A 17,395-nucleotide genomic window follows, 5' to 3' on the forward strand; every position below is an offset into this window, starting at 1 on the left:
CGCCTCACAACATGCAACATCCATCGCTTGAGAATTCACCTATCTCTCGGGACTCAACCAAACTCTGATGTGTTGATATTTCACTACACCAGCATATAGAGTCAATTAACTTAATCTTCATTCATATATATGTATATATATATATATATATGTATGTATATGTATATATTCATATATATAAATATGTATATATATATACATATGTATATGTATATATCATTGGTTTGAAGCCTTCGTCACAGGAGCGATGAAACACGCATGTTAAAACCAGCGGACGGCTATTGTGCGTCTAACGTCACCTGCTCCCTCTCTCCTCCAGGCTGTCAGGCTGACTTCTGGGGCCCCCACTGCAGCAACCGTTGCCAGTGCCAGAACGGGGCCAAGTGCAACCCCATCACGGGAGCATGCGTCTGCACTGATGGGTACCAGGGCTGGCGCTGCGAGGAGCTGTGCGAGGCGGGGCTCTACGGGAAGGGCTGCCAGCTGGAGTGCCGCTGCCTGAATGGCGCCACTTGCCACCACAGGACCGGGGAGTGCATCTGTGCGCCGGGATACACCGGGGCCACGTGAGTAGCCAGGGCCTGACACAACAACTGTGTGGTGTCTGGGTCAACTGGGGGTCCGGACCTGACACAACAACCCTGTGGTGTCGGGGGTCAAATGGGGGTTGGGGCCTGACACAACAACCCTGTGATGTCTGGGGTCAACTGGGGGTTGGGTCCTGACACAACAACCCTGTGGTGTCTGGGGTCAACTGAGGGTCTGGCCTGACACAATAACCCTGCAGTGTCTGGGGTCAACTGGGGGTCAGGGCTGGACACAACAACCCTGTGGTGTCTGGGGTCAACTGGGGGTCGGTGCCTGACACAACAACCCTGCAGTGTCTTGGGGTCAACTGGGGGTTTGCCAGTTATTGTGTCTGTGGTTATCGGAAAATGTCCAGCTTATTTGTTTCAAACCAATAGAATACAGCACAAGAACACAGGATTGAGTAGTACTAGACATGCCAAAGGTAGCTTCTGTACTAGATTGAACTGCCTTTGATTCTAATGAAGTGGAACAAGTTGCAAAATGTGCTCTGACTTGCCTAGTTTTATTTTATTCATGTTCAGCATTGCTGTAAGTTTCACAAATGTTCCTTGTTTTGATGCTTGGTTGCCTTCATTCACAATGTACTGTCTTAGCCTGGGTGCTCTGAGGAATTTCATTTGGCAATTTGGATGTGTCTCATGGCGACCCTGATGACCTGTTCTCTTGTCCCTCCAGCTGCGGTGAGCGCTGTCCCTCCGGTAGTCATGGCGCCCAGTGTGAGCAGCGATGCCCCTGTCAGAACGGAGGGACGTGCCACCATGTCACGGGGGAGTGCTCCTGCCCTGCCGGGTGGATGGTACAGTCTAGTCGCGCTGCATCTTTACGCATACTCACCCATAATGCACTGCCTTCCCTAAGACATTAAAAATACATTTACCACATCTTTCAGTTGGAAAGGGTATCCTTCAAACTATGTTGCTCACTCACTGATTTATTTCGCAAACATTCTCCAACCGAACAATTTTTTATTTTATTTTTTAAAGCTAACGTTTCTTTAATCTAAACTGCGTCAACAGCATTCATTCTGCAGTGCAGCACTTTCAATCTTTTTGGTTCTAGGTTGGCAGGACTTTTCTCTTTCGTAGTCAGTGGTGTAAAGTTTTAGGTTCCGGGCTAGCGCTTCACCTATTTGTTGGAGTGTCCACATGTAGCGTTGCTAGCAGGTCATGGGACTGCCCAGTGAACTACCCACCCACAGCCCCAAGGTGGTTAACTGGGTTTTAATGGTGTTATCTTTCACTCTGCATGTTGGATGACAGCACCATCTCTACATTACTACATTTCTGTCATACTGTATTCTCTGAAGGCTGTTGTTGTTGCTCCACCATTTCTACAAGCTGTAGACCTTTTTGGCAAAATTCACAGAGTTTGTCATCTGTTTTGATTCTAGAAACTCGGCCGAGCAAAGCACAGAGAGCAGTGACTTTTATGCTGCAGCACTAAACATTTTAAAACATAGATGTGCTTATTGTGAAACGCTACAGAGCGTGAATCTAACTGTAGAACCCACTGTCCTTCTTGCTGTCCTCTACCACACACTCCACAGATCCACTATGTTCAGAAATGTCTCACAAAATGCAATACGGTGTGGACTATCATCAGGATTGCTCCTATCGTGACTTCTTCGAGTTCCATCAGGGTTTTTCTAAAGGTTCCTTACAATGGTTTTTCTAAAGGTTCCTTACAATGGTTTTTCTAAAGGTTCCTTACAATGGTTTTTCTAATTGCTGCATGTGGGTTCATCGAGCCTTCCTTCTAACCCTTTGTGTGTTATCCTCAGGGTTCTGTGTGCGCACAGCCCTGCCCATTTGGCGCCTACGGTATCAACTGCAGCCAGGAGTGCCCCTGCCGGAACGGAGGTCTGTGCGACCACATCAGCGGGCAGTGCCAGTGCACCTCAGGCTACAGTGGGGAGAGGTAGAGTCCTGGACCCTGAACTGTGGAAACTACAGGCTCTCAGAATGAGCACTTAGCGCACGCTAGAAACAGATGGAGAAGAGAGTAACAGAATGAGAGGGGACAGAGTGAAAGAATGAGGGGGGGACAAGAAAAGAGTGGCAGAACGACAGAGAGATGACTGGCACAGAGCAAGAGAGAGAGTTGAATACAAGAGAGTGACAGAATGAGAGGAGGGACGAGAGAGCTGAAAACCAAAAGAGGTTAGATAGTGAAGAGTTAAGAAGAGACAGTTAAGAAGAATGAAAGATACTAAGAGCAGTAGTATATAATATACAGTACATAGGAGACGTGTTGATCGTGTGTCTGTGTGTGTATGTGTGTGTATATAATATATAAACAGGAGAGAGAGAATATGTCTATAGCTGGAATATACATAGAATATATCTGTGTACGTAATTGGAATACAGTGTAATGAATATGCTCAAATAGGGCTCTTCATCATAAGTTTATTCTCATCAGTATGGGTCAGGTATCATGTGCGCATGAAAGGATTTCAAATTGGTATTCCATTTTGTTTAACTTCTATTTTCCATACATGAATGTCGGAATTTCTGCTTGAGCTAATTATTGTCTGGAGGTGTCCTCAAGTGGGGGCCCGGTTTCAATGCATTCCTTTTATTTTTAAATGCCTGTCTCCATCTTCACCTCTCTTTATGCCTGCTTATTTCCATCTCTTCCATTTCTTAAACCCTGTCTCCGACTTCCTCCATCCCTCCATCTCTCTCTCTCCCCACGTCCTTCTCTGTCCCTCTCTCTCTCTCCCTCTCCTGCCCCTCCCCCCTCGCGTTTTCTCTCTGTCTTCCTCTCTCTCTGAGTCTTCCTCCACTCTGGGTATAATTTACCTCTTTAACAACCCGGGGAAAACGTTTACAAGAAGTCAATTGAAATAACTAGTTCTTAGTTCCGTCCTCTCCATCCTATCTGTCCTGTCCTCTCATCCTTCTTTCTCTCTTTCTCTCTCTGGCATATGGATTTATTACCTCTGCTAGACTCATTGTCCAGAGGAATACCTTTCCTTTAACCTGACACACACACACACACATAGACACACACATACACGCACACACACCTACACACACATACATTCACTCACCCCCCCCCTTCTCTTAATTTAAAATCTAGCCAAATCACCCCCATTCATTACAATACCGACAGGTGTATTATCCTGCGAGGGATTATCTCGCATTTACTTGCCTCCATTCCCACATGTTTCTAGACGGAGACCACAGAAAGCCTGTGTGATTATTTGAGCGATTCGTCTCTGTCTTAACTCCTGTCTGGGATGTGTTATAAACACCGAAGGATTGTATACTTAATATCGTCCGCGTCCCAAACGTCCATCCTATCCCCTGCCCGGGTACCAGGCCCCTCCGGATGATGTGAGTGCACTACAAAGGGGATACGGATGCCGTTTGGATCGCAGACTTTAACATTCAACTCCTCCCAACCCCCACCCCCCCACCCCCCCACCCCCTCATTACAATTCCACACATAGACAGCCTCATCCTCTGTGCTGTGGGTAATATTCATTACAATTAATGACTAGAGATTCACCTTGAGCTTCAGCGTCCAGGGCCCTGTCTAATGTCCGCCCCGCTGACCCGCCCAGTAACACCGGATGCTGGTGTTGTGGTACCCGGCGGAGGGGGGGGGGGGGGGGGGGGGGCGGTACCTAAGGCCGCGGTATTTGGAGAACGTGACATTTCGGGGTGTCAGTGGGCTCGACTCATTGGGATTAATTAGCGTTGTTGTTGGTGAAATGGAGGTAACGCTGTAACCTGGGAAGTTAAAGCAGGGTGTTATGATACTGACGTTGCGTGAGGTGTTGATAATGTATGTCGGTGCTGCACGTCACGCTCAGCTGTCCTCCAAGAGGTCAGGTTATCCAGCAAAATGATGACATTACAATATACATCCTTCACTATGTCTACCTCTTTGTTTCTGATCTCTCACTTCTCTCTCTCTCTCTCTCTCTCTCTCTCTCTCTGTTTCCCTCTGTTTCTCTGTCCCTGACTTCTCTCTCTCTTTCTCTGTATACCAATTTTCTCTCTATCTCTCTCTTATTTTTTCTTCTTTTCTCCTGGCTGTCCACCTCTCTTTCTTCTCACTCCCTCCCTCGGTCCCTCCCTCCCTCCCTCTCTCTCTAGGTGTCAGGATGAGTGCCCTGTGGGTTCCTATGGGCCTCAGTGTGCCTATAAGTGTGACTGTCAGAACGGGGCGAGATGCTATCACATCAACGGGGCGTGTCTCTGCGACGAAGGCTTCAAGGGTCCCAGCTGCCAGGACCGGTTCTGTCCCTCCGGACTCTATGGACTCATCTGTGACAAATACTGTCCCTGCAACACCCCCAACACCCTCAGGTACTGTGACAGAATGGTTCTGTGTCGGTCCGTCACCTCACTGCCATACACAACAGGTTGGCTCGGTTAAGTCACAACTTTCACAGCTGGTAAGGGCCCGATCCACTGTCTCAGAGTTGCACAGCGCCATCTGGTGTCGTGGCCCTGTCTTAGGCATTTGAGCAGAGTAGGTGAAGCCTATTAGCTGAGCTGGTCACCCCAAATGCAAAACATGAAATATTTGTCAGCCAAACCAGTTTGGGGTTGGGCGCTGTGTAAGCAGAGGCTGACCCAATGGGTTACCGAGCCTTTCTCCATGACAGACACTGGAGAGTCTCTGAGCTGGGTGTGCCCTCCCCTCACCTCATTTGGGCATCGCTCAAAGGGTTGACTATGGTTGGATATCTGTTCCGCGGTGAGCCAGGCTTCACCTCACACACGTTTAATTTCCTCAAGGTCCTCAGCGGAGTCACGGAACAGCTAGTCCGCGTATTCCATGTTGCTTTGGGGCTGCCCTACCGAGGGATGTGTCCTACAGAGGTATGTGCCCTACCATGGGATGCATCCAGTCGAGTGATCAACTTAAAGGGAACTTAAAGTTATGTCCGTATCCCCGGGTTCTTGAAGGAGCAAACAAGGTACGACAGAATGATGACCCCCCCTGACTGGCAAGGTTTGACAAAGATCAGTCAGGTAAGGGTTGAACTGGGATTTTATCACCTGTTAGCCTGGGCTCTCGGGTTGACTTTGACTTCTTTTGTGTTGCTAACCAGCTCGTGTCAACCCTCCTTGAGGGTTATGTGTACAGCATTTTACACTGCCACTTAATGAGGGGGTTTTGTGATGAAGTTCCATTTTTTAAAACAGTGAAAAGATGAAAGTTGGTAGATTAAAGCATCATCTGCTAGGCTATAATCAATTATGATTGTAAATGTTGATACATTCTGCTTGCCTACTCTGTGCTTTGTCATTATGTGCAGGCTCTCAAAGTGTTGGGTTAGCGGTGTTAAGAACAACCAATAGCAAATGGCGTCCATGAAAAAAAACGTTTTCCAACACCAGGGAAGCATCTGCACTCCAATAGATCATTCTGAAGCCTGTGTTAACATCAACATAAGTGTGTTGTAACTCTCAATTGAACCTGACTTTATTCTAAGTAAGAAGAATGGCCCATATGGCGTTTTGGTGATCTGATCCAGATTATATAGCCAGGACCGTCTCAGAGGAACAGAGAGAGACGCATTTACTGCATAACACACAAACACCCCACCACAAGACCTGAGGGATATTTACAGTATCTAGCTACAGTATCATCAATCTTTGATAAAAGTAAAAAGGGAATCTGTGTTTGTCCCCATTGGCCCCCCGTATAGTGCAATGCTTTCTTTTAGTGCACTTATTTTAACCAAGGCTCCTATTAACATCTTGTTCAAAGTAGTGCACTACTTTTTCGAGTGGTTGTGTTGTGTCGAAGCACGGACTACAAAGCCTCGTGTTTAGATGTCGTGTGTCATGTTTCGTGTGTCGCGTTTCATCTTCGGTACGAGTTAAAGTTTTGACGGCGAAAGCTGCATAATGCATCCCCACGCCTCTCTCCTGTGCACACGGCTCGTAACGCTTTCTCCTCTGATCCGTCCTCTTCCTCTCTCCTCTTCCTCTCTCCTCTTCCTCTCTCCTCTTCCTCTCTCCTCTGATCCCAGCTGCCACCCGTTGTCGGGGGAATGTGCCTGCGCCGCGGGATGGGCGGGGCTGTTCTGCAACGAGACCTGTCCGTCTGGTTACTATGGCGAGGGCTGCAAGGAGCCGTGCGTGTGTGCCAACGGGGCGGACTGCGAGGGTGTCACGGGGGCCTGCGTCTGTGCCCCCGGGTACATGGTGAGCACGCGCACACGCTCACACAAACACACAAACAGAATGAAACACACACACACACGAATACACACAGTCACTGTACAAGGGTAGCCCTGCTGTCAGACTACCTGAGCTGTAGCGCGGGCGTTGCCAGTTTTTGCCGCAAGGTCAATAATCTGTATTTCTGCCCTTGAGCAAGCCAGTTAACCTTAACTGCTCCCACTCGAAAAAGGACAATGTGACCTCGGTCTATTTACAAAAATAAGTACCAGATGCTTTTTTGAAGCTCTGGTACCGTTGGTTGAAAATCAACATTACCGGGAGCGTTATCAGAGCATTTTGCAAAGCCTTCCCAGTGGAAAGGAAACAGGCTTTAGAATGGAGAGAGGAGTCACGGAACGGACCCTACCCAGCTTGAGAAAGCTTCAAATGTGTCCCAGGTGGCACCCTATTCCATACATAGTGCACTGCTTTGAGCCCGGGCTGTGGTCAGTGGTAGTGGACTGTATGAGAAACAGTGTGACATTTGGAACGTAGCCGCAGTTCTGCTCGGAGACGGGGACAGATAACAAGAGACGGGTCAGCCTTGAACACAAACCGGTCCACTTAACTACCCAGAGCTAAAGTGCTCATAGATGGAAAAGATGAACACAGTCTGGCAGACAAGCAGGCTCCCACACAGGCGCACACACACACACACACACACACACACTGTTAACCTGCACAGCACAAACCTGAGTGCCTGAGGACACACAGTCTGTTGTTAAAGACACACAGGGAGAGGATGAGAGGAGCAGCACCGAAGGGCCTCACAGATGTCAGGTAACAACACAGAGAACACATTCCCAACCAGCCCACAGAGAACACATCCCCAACCAGGTCACAGAGAACACATCCCCAACCAGGTCACAGAGAACACATCCCCAACCAGGTCACAGAGAACATGGCCCCAACCAGGTCACAGAGAACATGGACCCAACCAGCCCACAGAGAACACACCCCCAACCAGCCCACAGAGAACATGACCCCAACCAGCCAACAGAGAACACATTCCCAACCAGGTCACAGAGAACATGGCCCCAACCAGCCCACAGAGAACACATCCCCAACCAGGTCACAGAGAACACATCCCCAACCAGGTCACAGAGAACACATCCCCAACCAGCCCACAGAGAACACATCCCCAACCAGGTCACAGAGAACACATCCCCAACCAGGTCACAGAGAACACATCCCCAACCAGCCCACAGAGAACACATCCCCCACCAAGTCACAGAGAACACATCCCCAGCTAGGCCACCGAGAACACATCCCTAACCAGCCCACAGAGAACACATCCCCAATCAGGCCACAGATAACACATCCCCAATCAGGCCACAGAGAACACATCCCCAATCAGGCCACATAGAACATGGCCCCAACCAGGCCACAGAGAACACATCCCTAACCAGCCCACAGAGAACACATCCCCAATCAGGCCACATAGAACATGGCCCCAACCAGGCCACAGAGAACACATCCCCAACCAGCCCACAGAGAACATGGCCCCAACCAGGCCACAGAGAACACATCCCCAACCAGCCCACAGAGAACATGGCCCCAACCAGCCCACAGAGGACACATCCCCAACCGGTAGAGTATCAGGAACAGAGCCCGAGGCTTCCACTGTGTTTGTTGTCGTTTTCATCACTGGTTCCTCATTATGTACTTTGCTGCATCTTTCAGAAGTGGAGCTCCTTTGAAAATGAGACTTTGGTCTCAATGGGACTTCCCTGAATAAATAAAGGTTTGAATAAAATAAACACAACATGATACAATAGTGATCGTAACAGCATGACCCAAAACCCAACACTAATATGATGTAGATGGAGTGGAGTTGGCAGAAGTACTCTGTTAGTGAAGGTGCAGCCTCATAGTGTTATGTAGAGAAATGTAATGCAGGGTCATGTAATTTACTACAATTTAGTACAATGTACTCTAACGTAGTGTACTGCAATGTGGTGTACTGTAATATAGTGTAGTGTAATGTAATGTTGTGTACTGTAATATAGTGTAGTGTAATGTAAAGTAGTGTACTGTAATGTGGTGTACTGTTATGTGTTATTTCATGTAAATAACGTGCAATGTACTAGTATTGTAGGCTATATAATGAAATATACAGAAATGTACAAGTGAATGTGAATGGATGCTACACAAACTTCTGTCCCCATACTCATTACGATGTGTTGAATTTTACTTTAATGCACAGCAGAAGAGGCTACTGCAAACAGATTCAAATGTTTTTACACCCAAAGGCCATCCTGTGATTTGATGGGAATATCAATGTCATGAGACATTAGTACTGGAAAAATGATTTAACTTCACACACTCCCCTGCCTCAAATGCACTTGTATACACATCCTGTATTTCACAAAGACCCACACACACTTGCAAACACACATATATCTTTACAAACACACACATCCACAAACACACACATATCCTTACAAACACACACATCCACAAACACACACATATACTTACAAACACACACATCATCACACACACACATATATCCTTACAAACACACACATATATCCTTACAAACACACATATCCACAAACACACACATATATCCTTACAAACACACATATCCACAAACACACACATATATCCTTACAAACACACACACACACACACACATCCACAAACACACACATATCCTTACAAACACACACATCCACAAACACACACATATCCTTACAAACACACACATCAACAAACACACACATATCCTTACAAACACACACATCATCAAACACACACGTATATCCTTACAAACACACACATCCACAAACACACACATATATCCTTCAAACACACACATCCACAAACATGCACAGACTCAACTTTCAACTTGCTACCAAATGTTTAGGCAACAAACAGAATGTAACACCAGGAAACTGTAAGATTGACTCTACACTCTCAGCCCCTACCTCTGGAACACCACGCACGTCCTGTTCATCATGAACGTCTGAACACCTGTTTTATTAGTGCTCCATTATTTAGTTTGGTTTGTGTCACGCTTTCTTTGTGAGGTGTTGTTTGTATTGGTTACGACATACTAAGCCTGTCTATTGCTATTCTCTAGTTTTTATATTTTACAAGTGTACCGACCAGTTTCTGCCTGTTATCTCCAACTCTGAATTAGCCTGAATTAGCCTGTCTGTTTTTGTACTGTTGCCTATGTGATCTCCCGTTTGCCGAACTCTGCCTGCCTGTCCTCTGGATTTTGGCTTTTGGAATTATACGCTCTGCGTAACCACTCCACCTGGTTTTCCATGTTGTATTCATTACAGAAAAAGGTTTTGAAATACATTGATTAGACAACACTGTTTCCTAGCTGTATTAAGAGTATGTTGAAGACACATTTTTGGTCAGTTCTTCCTGTGCTCTCCAATTGTGCTCAAGGCCAGTTCTACTCTGTTTCACTTAACAGCCTCACTCCCTACCTAAATAGCATGACTAAATGTGGTTTGGGCAACCAGAAAAACAGTCTCATTACAAAACAGCCCAGGACATGATTTATCCGCCCTTGTCAGACGTACATATATGCTGAACTGGCATTTCCTGGATGTGAAGAACCAGAACTGTCAATGAAATCATCCCAAGCTACATTCGAGCAGCATTCCTGCTTGCTGCCTGGGCCACTAACGTAATTTACCAGGGTGTTTAATATAAATAAAACATGTCTTGCCATGTCTGAAGTGCTTGCAAATCTGAAGTAGCTCAGGTACTGGGGTTAGGCAGATGGACAACTTTGACTGTACACACATGGCGTTCCGTGTAGCTGTGCTATGTAGTTTAGGGGCTACGTGAGATGACATGTATACTGCTGGCCTGTGACAATGTGGCAGTTGTCTAGGATAATGTGAAGAACAGGTGGAGCAGGAGCGTAACTTCACTGTATAAACTATGTCGACAGAAATCTATGTACAGAAACAAGATGTGAAAAATCTGACACAGTAGGCCCCTGAAACTCAACTCTGGACTGGAAAGCCAGTTTCAGTCTGTTTTTACACTGCAAAGTTCTAACCAGAGACTGATTTAGACCTGGGTTACCAGGTGGGTGACATTAGTGATGAGGTAGAAAACCAGAAGACACCGGCCCTCGCAGGGTGAGAGTTGAGTACTCTGGCAAGAGGCGCTAGTGCAATTTGTTGGATGACTGTCCACATGTTTGCATCTGTCTTTAGCCAAACACCCCGTGAATAAAAACACATTTTCTTCACGCAGATAAAGTCACAATCTTTGTGGTTCTTCACTTCCCATCTTAGAGTTTAACTGGACAGGACGACCAACCAGGGAATGTACAGTAACTCTCTGTAAACATTCCATAGACACATGCACATACGCGTATACTCATTACTGTGACAGCACTGAGCAGTGTGTGTGTGTGTGTGTGTGTGTGCGTGCGCTAACCATTCCCTGGTGCCCCTCTGTTGGGTTTCATTCAACACGATGTGGGGCCAGACATTCTCCCTCTTTTTAGTCAGTCGTCTATCATCCGCCCATGTTCAGTGGCTCTGACCACCAGATACTGGACCTCTTCTAGTTCTACAGACTTAAACAAGGCCTTCATCCTAAATAAAGGGTTTCCCTAAACGGACAGCCAAAGCATCCTTCTGGTACCTCCCTGGAGCCTCTTTTCCTTCTGTCTGGAAAGTAGTACGGGACCGTCTTTTGATTCCTAAAACTAGGAAGTTGTCTTGGGAAAGGTCTCATTCCTTCCTCTTAGATTTGTGAATATTAGATGAAGGGTAATTAACAGACACAGGGTCGGTCGGGGGTCTCTTGTTTTAATTTGACATACTTCATATTTAATTTAATTAGCTGAGTGTTCTACTGTACGTGAGAGGCACCCCCCCCAGGGTCCCGTCTGATTGAGTAAGAGTTGAATGCTAATGATGGTTCATGTGTATGGTTGCACAATTCCGGGAACCATTCAATAAATTCATTTTCCCACATACACTATACCCCAGTCGAAGATCCTCTGAATCAGGGAGGAATAAGCAGGCAATTCAGAATCTCTCAGCCCGAAAAAAATTCTGAGAATTTTAAATGTTCCCTTAACTTCGCATTCCGTGTACAGGTGACGTATTTACATGGATTCGATCCCCAGTTTGTCTGTGAACTGACTGGGCTGTTAGCACAGAGAGCTAAAGCCAAGGGATGATAATGGGAGGTTTCCCATTTGTGAAGATCGCCTCAGGCAGTGGTAAGTAGAAGGCAGGAGAAGAAGAATGACTACACTTAAAATTCCACCAACACTACTTGTGCTGATTAACTGAATGATTCTTCCAGACATTGGCATGTAGTGAAAGACTGAGAGCAAAAATGAAGCACCGCTCCATAATCAACTGCAGGTTGACTCACAGGTGGTAACCGAGCGAACCGCTATTTTGAACTCTTTTAATCAGCATTTTCGAAATGCAAACCTATTATTCTGCAGGGTTGACCATCCAAATGTGCCCCCTGTGAAATTACCTGACATTCACGATTTAGCAGCAATCATTGCTGCTCTTTTAACATGCATCTCGAACTTCACCTAAGAATGTAATAAAATCCCCAAGTCCTGGAAATCACAATTTGTCCTACTTCTTTGGAAAGCGGGGCAATCCAACTCAACTGAATAACTTTTGGCCCACGTTTAAGTTGTCTGTTCTGGCAAAAGTATTGGAGTCCCTAGTCAATAAGCAGCTTAAAGCCTACCTCCAGGAAAACATCATTTTGAGAGGCATGCAATCAGGGTTCAGGTCTGCCCACAGCAGTGCTACAGCAACTCTGAAGGTTTTTAATGAATTCCACTGTGCCCTGGATTTAAAGCTGCATTGTGTGTTTGTATTTTTCTGTATCTGTACTTTACTGTCCTAGTAAAAGAGATTAAGGTGTATTGGAATTGCTGATCGAGCTCTGGAGGGGTTTGTGAACTACCTGCGTAATCGAACCTGTGTTAAAGATGCATTCTGGGATATTTGCGATTAACAACATATTTGGGAAGAGCTGGATGTGTAATAATATATATATAATATATATATATATATATATATATATATATATATATATATATATATATATATATATATATATATGTGCTTCATTTATAAGTAGAATCACTATTATGCCTCAGTTAGCCTTTATATTCCAAGTTTGAAAGTGACTGGTGTTGATGACTTGGGGTACAAAATAATATATATATGACATGGTACACAATTTCCAGGGCTTGACCAGTTGGTAACCATTGCCAACTGCATCTTTAAGGTAGATGTTTGTAAGTTGAACACTTTAGAGTTATCTGTACCAACAAAATTGGGGGACATTGAGACAGCTGGTGTAAATTTCAGTTCAGATGATAATGTTCTCTTCTGAAGCCGTTTGATTTTGTATTTTGAAAAAAGCACAACTGGTTTTAATACCACTCAACAGGTTGGGGGGGGGGGGGGTCTGCTGTGTGGGTTTGAGTCCGACCCGCTGCTCTTTCAGTGAAAGTATCTCAGTCCTTTACTGTACAGTAATTGTAATGCCTGAAAATAAATCTTAGACAGAAAAAAAGTACCGTTGCAACTCCAAGCTTGTCCGGAATTCCTCTGAAATTAAAAGTATGTTTTTTCTAAAGACACTGACCATATAATTATTAACTTGCAATTATTTTATCGAGCTAGTAAAAGGCAAATCTCTGGGAGATTGGCTGGATGAGAAGGTGAACACCACCCAGCCATGTAGAGAACTTTGTCAGGAAACTTTGCCGTTTTTTCCCTGCGTCCACAGAAAGACATTCGCTGTGCTTGTGTCTTTGTGTTGGCCTTCAGTGATACCAGTTGTCAGTGGTAAATGTTCTTAATGTGTGTTGAATTTCCATTTTGTAGTTATCTTAATTGTTGTAATAGAGGGCTTAGCTGTAAAAGAGAACCTGGCCTCGGTTGAGTTCCCTGTATAAATAGAGGTAAATAAATAAATGAAATAAATACATAATACATAGTTACTGTGTGAGCTAGCCTCAAGCGCTACACCGAAGGCTCTTGACTGCATCATGCAGTCCTTCATTTTGCCACCACTTCACAGGCATCTAACTCAACACTGAGGTCTCGTGTCAATAGTTACACACATTCTTAGTTGTTACTCAGTGGTATTAGTTGTTATTCATAGGTTCTTACATTTGTCACTTTTTTCTTTATGTACCATGCATATTTTTCTTTTGGGCATGTTTGAATATTGTTTTTTTTACGTTTGAGCCTCGTTATTGGACTTTGTTCTCATTTCTTCAGGGTCTTTCTCTGTTATAGTCATTTTGTAATACTTACCCATGTGCTACTGCCCCTGTTTGTTTAGAAACCGGACTTTATGAACAGCACAGACTACCTCTGTCCATTTCTGTTTTTCGTTGTATACGTTTTCATTTGAATGTTTTATCCAACACTCTGTCTCAGCGGGCCTTGGGCCTCTTGCCAGGCTGTCATTTAAATTATATTTTCTTAATTGCCTTGCCTGAAAAACTCTCAGAGACTCTGAGCGGAGAGTTCTCCATGCCCACCTGCCTCAGAGTCACCACTAAAACGGAAACGTCCTGTTCTCAGAGAGAGGTGGTGTCTGTCATCTCCAACCTAGCCTCCGTGTCTCCATACAAAATGTATGCTGAAACTTGGCTCAGGCGTTTCTTTTATGCCTGCAGCTTTGTGGACTCCACGCCAAGTTCCAGGACACTTCCCGTCGAGTGAGTCTGTATTCTGCTGTCATGCCATAGTTATTACAGCGTGTCAGTTCACTAGAAAATGCATAGTCATTTTCTCACACTAATGGTTGAGTGTAGTTGCCAGGATGATCCGAAAGCCAGTCAATGTTCGGTGAAACTATGTCGATAAATGAACCATCCATCAGCAATCACACATTACCGTATCAGGTTCCATTCAGTTGCATTACTTCTTTTCAGTGTCTGGAGAGCGAAGGAGAGGGCAGATGGGGTTAAGGAATGTAATAGATCTTTGTACTTGACAGTGAGTTTACATTGTAAACTAATTAATAGTGCTGTTAGAGTATTCCAGTCTTTTCTAACTGAGCTGGTTTGTTTCAGGTTTGTGGATGTGGATAAGGTATGTGGGCCAAAAGGGCAGTTCACTCCGAAATCAAAGTTTATTAGACGTTTTCAATTCTCAAAATGGTTTCATGTGGAGATGAGAGTGTATTTCATACCATCTGTTGTGTGTGTGAATCCAACTTTTTCTCTCCCAGCTGATTCAGTGTAAAGTTATTGAATTAGACTCGCCTATCTTTTCCATTCATTTGGGATTCAAGAAAATATGGATCTAAACAACAGATGGCGTGCAAAATGGACTCATCTCAACATGTTAAAGCCTGGCAACGTCAAACACACGTTTGATTTTAGAGTGAACATGTTGATTTAAACATTGTTTTTTGTACCGCTAAAGCATTACTAAAAGATCCCTTCTAGATACAGCTATCCGAACAGACTTTGTTCTCGATTTTTGTTTTTATGTTTGTAGTGTCACCTTCAGGTTCTGCTGTTGAACAAAACCTGATCACTTGAAATAAATTCTAGACAATTTAAAACATCCCCGCAGAGTGAAATCACTGTACCATTTATTGTGCAAATTCATATCAGTTCGTCCCCTGTGTTAAGCATTTCTGTCTGAAACCTTCACAGGGGGATGACTGCTCTGTGGCGTGTCCTGCCGGGACGTATGGGACCAACTGCTCCTCTCGCTGCTCCTGCCACAACGAGATCGCCTGCTCCCACATCGACGGATCCTGCATCTGCAGGGAAGGTAGCGTCGGCCGTCTGATTCCACGCTATTTTTGTTTTGCTCGCTCTCCCTCTTCCTCAGTCTCAGTCGGCCTCCTCTTCACTTATTAGGAACTCTGTGTGTGTTTCTCTCCTGCCTTTGACTTTAAACCTCGTGTTTTGATAGTTTACTGAGAGTCTGGAACTTTGTGTGTAGCACGTCCTCCATCTCTTCCTCACGTCCTCCACCTCTTCCTCAGACACAACCATAAACAACAACACTTCATCACTCAGGGGTTCCTAGGAGACACTGCAGGGTTATTCTAACAGTGAGACAGAAAAACTGCAGGTTGCCGGAGGAATGTAATGGCGGAGAGGAATCTACCCGGGGCTATTAGACTCAACCCTCAAATCACAGTCTACTCATGAACCGGCTCCATCAATCAATCAATAGTCCATTAGAATAAGGTGACGGTACTAACGATCAGCACTCAATTACAAGGTCCTTTTCAGAGAGGAAAGAAAGAGAGAGAGAGACAGTGAGAGGGTGAAAGAAAAAGAAAGAGAGTTGGGGGGGGGGTGGATAAAGAGCTGCAAATAACTTAATTCCTCCTCCACTCCAGTACTTCTCAATGTCAATGCGTTTAAATATTTAAGTGGCATTGAGCCTCCGTGGGCATGACGGCTAATTAAAGACCGACATCAGAGTGGATCTTGGGGATGACGCTTCGCAAAGTTCAGAGAGTGAGAGTGGGTGTTTGTCTCAGTTCCCTGGTTGCATTGTATACCTCTCAGATAACACACACAAAGGCCAGAGGCGATGTGGTAGAGGGGTGTGGTAGAGGGGTGTGGTAGAGGGGTGTGGTAGAGGGGTGTGGTAGAGGGGTGTGGTAGAGGGGTGTGGTAGAGGGGTGTGGTATAGGGGTGTGGTAGAGGGGTGTGGTAGAGGGGTGTGGTAGAGGGGTGTGGTATATGGCCAATGGAGGTTCCTCGTTGCTACTGTGATTAGAACAGTCAAAATGACGTTGTTGTTTTGCTGCACATCCATGGCATAACAATTCACTCTTCCAGCCTGTACCCGTGTCCCACTAATCTGCTTCATGGGTTCTGCAGTTCCATAGTTCTGTAGACATTCAAGATTCCACTACTACTAGTTACCATAACCACCCCCCCCCCCCCCCATCTCCTGTCCAGGTTGGCTCGGTGTGGACTGCACCTTACCGTGCCCCAGTGGTAGCTGGGGTCTGAGCTGTAACCAAACCTGTCTCTGTTCCAATGGCGCCGCCTGCGACCCGGTCAACGGCACCTGTACCTGCAGCCCCGGGTGGAGGAGCGAGTACTGCGATGCCCCCTGTCCTGTAAGAGAGTGCGTGCGTGTGCGTGCGTGCGTGTGCGTGCATGTGCATGCGTGTGAATGTGAGTGTCTCAAATGTAGCTATAAACCCGTCCCGGTTGGCTCAGCCATGCCCCGTCCCCCCCCCGGTAACCGTCTCCACGGTCCCCTGCTTGCTCCCCCTTCAACGCACCTGGTGAGGTGACCGGGAAGACATGGATGAATGAGTAACCATGGCGATGCTGCTCGTCCTTGTTTTCAGGAGGGCAGTTATGGAGAGCAGTGTCGGGAACGGTGTGACTGTATCCATGCCGACGGCTGCGACCCGGTGAGCGGCTACTGTCGCTGTCTGGCCGGCTGGACTGGTGAGTCATGGCTGGTCGCCGGGGGGCAGTCTAGCCTCACTCGGCGACCCAAACACTGTCTGAGGCTTAATATATACATTTCACAAGGATGGATAATGTGCACATGCAGCTGAAGGGAAATAGTAGCCAACTGATCAGGATACAGGATGTTGTGGCGCTGTTATAAACACACCGTGTCCGT

At 45.9% G+C, this 17,395-nt stretch overlaps 1 protein-coding gene across 5 annotated transcripts in view; it reads left to right on the forward strand.

Annotated features, from left to right (window-relative positions):
- LOC105026502 (multiple epidermal growth factor-like domains protein 11) overlaps positions 1–17,395 on the forward strand; it is a 118,213-nt gene that overhangs the window by 77,712 nt on the left and 23,106 nt on the right. For all 5 annotated transcript variants that reach the window (XM_029123898.2, XM_029123899.2, XM_029123900.2 and 2 more), the window contains exons 6-13: positions 320–566; positions 1,267–1,387; positions 2,372–2,508; positions 4,698–4,910; positions 6,590–6,764; positions 15,439–15,559; positions 16,711–16,874; positions 17,112–17,214. In XM_029123898.2, coding sequence (XP_028979731.2) covers positions 320–566; positions 1,267–1,387; positions 2,372–2,508; positions 4,698–4,910; positions 6,590–6,764; positions 15,439–15,559; positions 16,711–16,874; positions 17,112–17,214 — 1,281 coding nt within the window. The remainder of the gene's footprint in view (positions 1–319; positions 567–1,266; positions 1,388–2,371; positions 2,509–4,697; positions 4,911–6,589; positions 6,765–15,438; positions 15,560–16,710; positions 16,875–17,111; positions 17,215–17,395) is intronic.

This window comes from Esox lucius, chromosome 2, assembly GCF_011004845.1.
Source record: "Esox lucius isolate fEsoLuc1 chromosome 2, fEsoLuc1.pri, whole genome shotgun sequence".
NCBI lineage: Eukaryota > Metazoa > Chordata > Actinopteri > Esociformes > Esocidae > Esox > Esox lucius.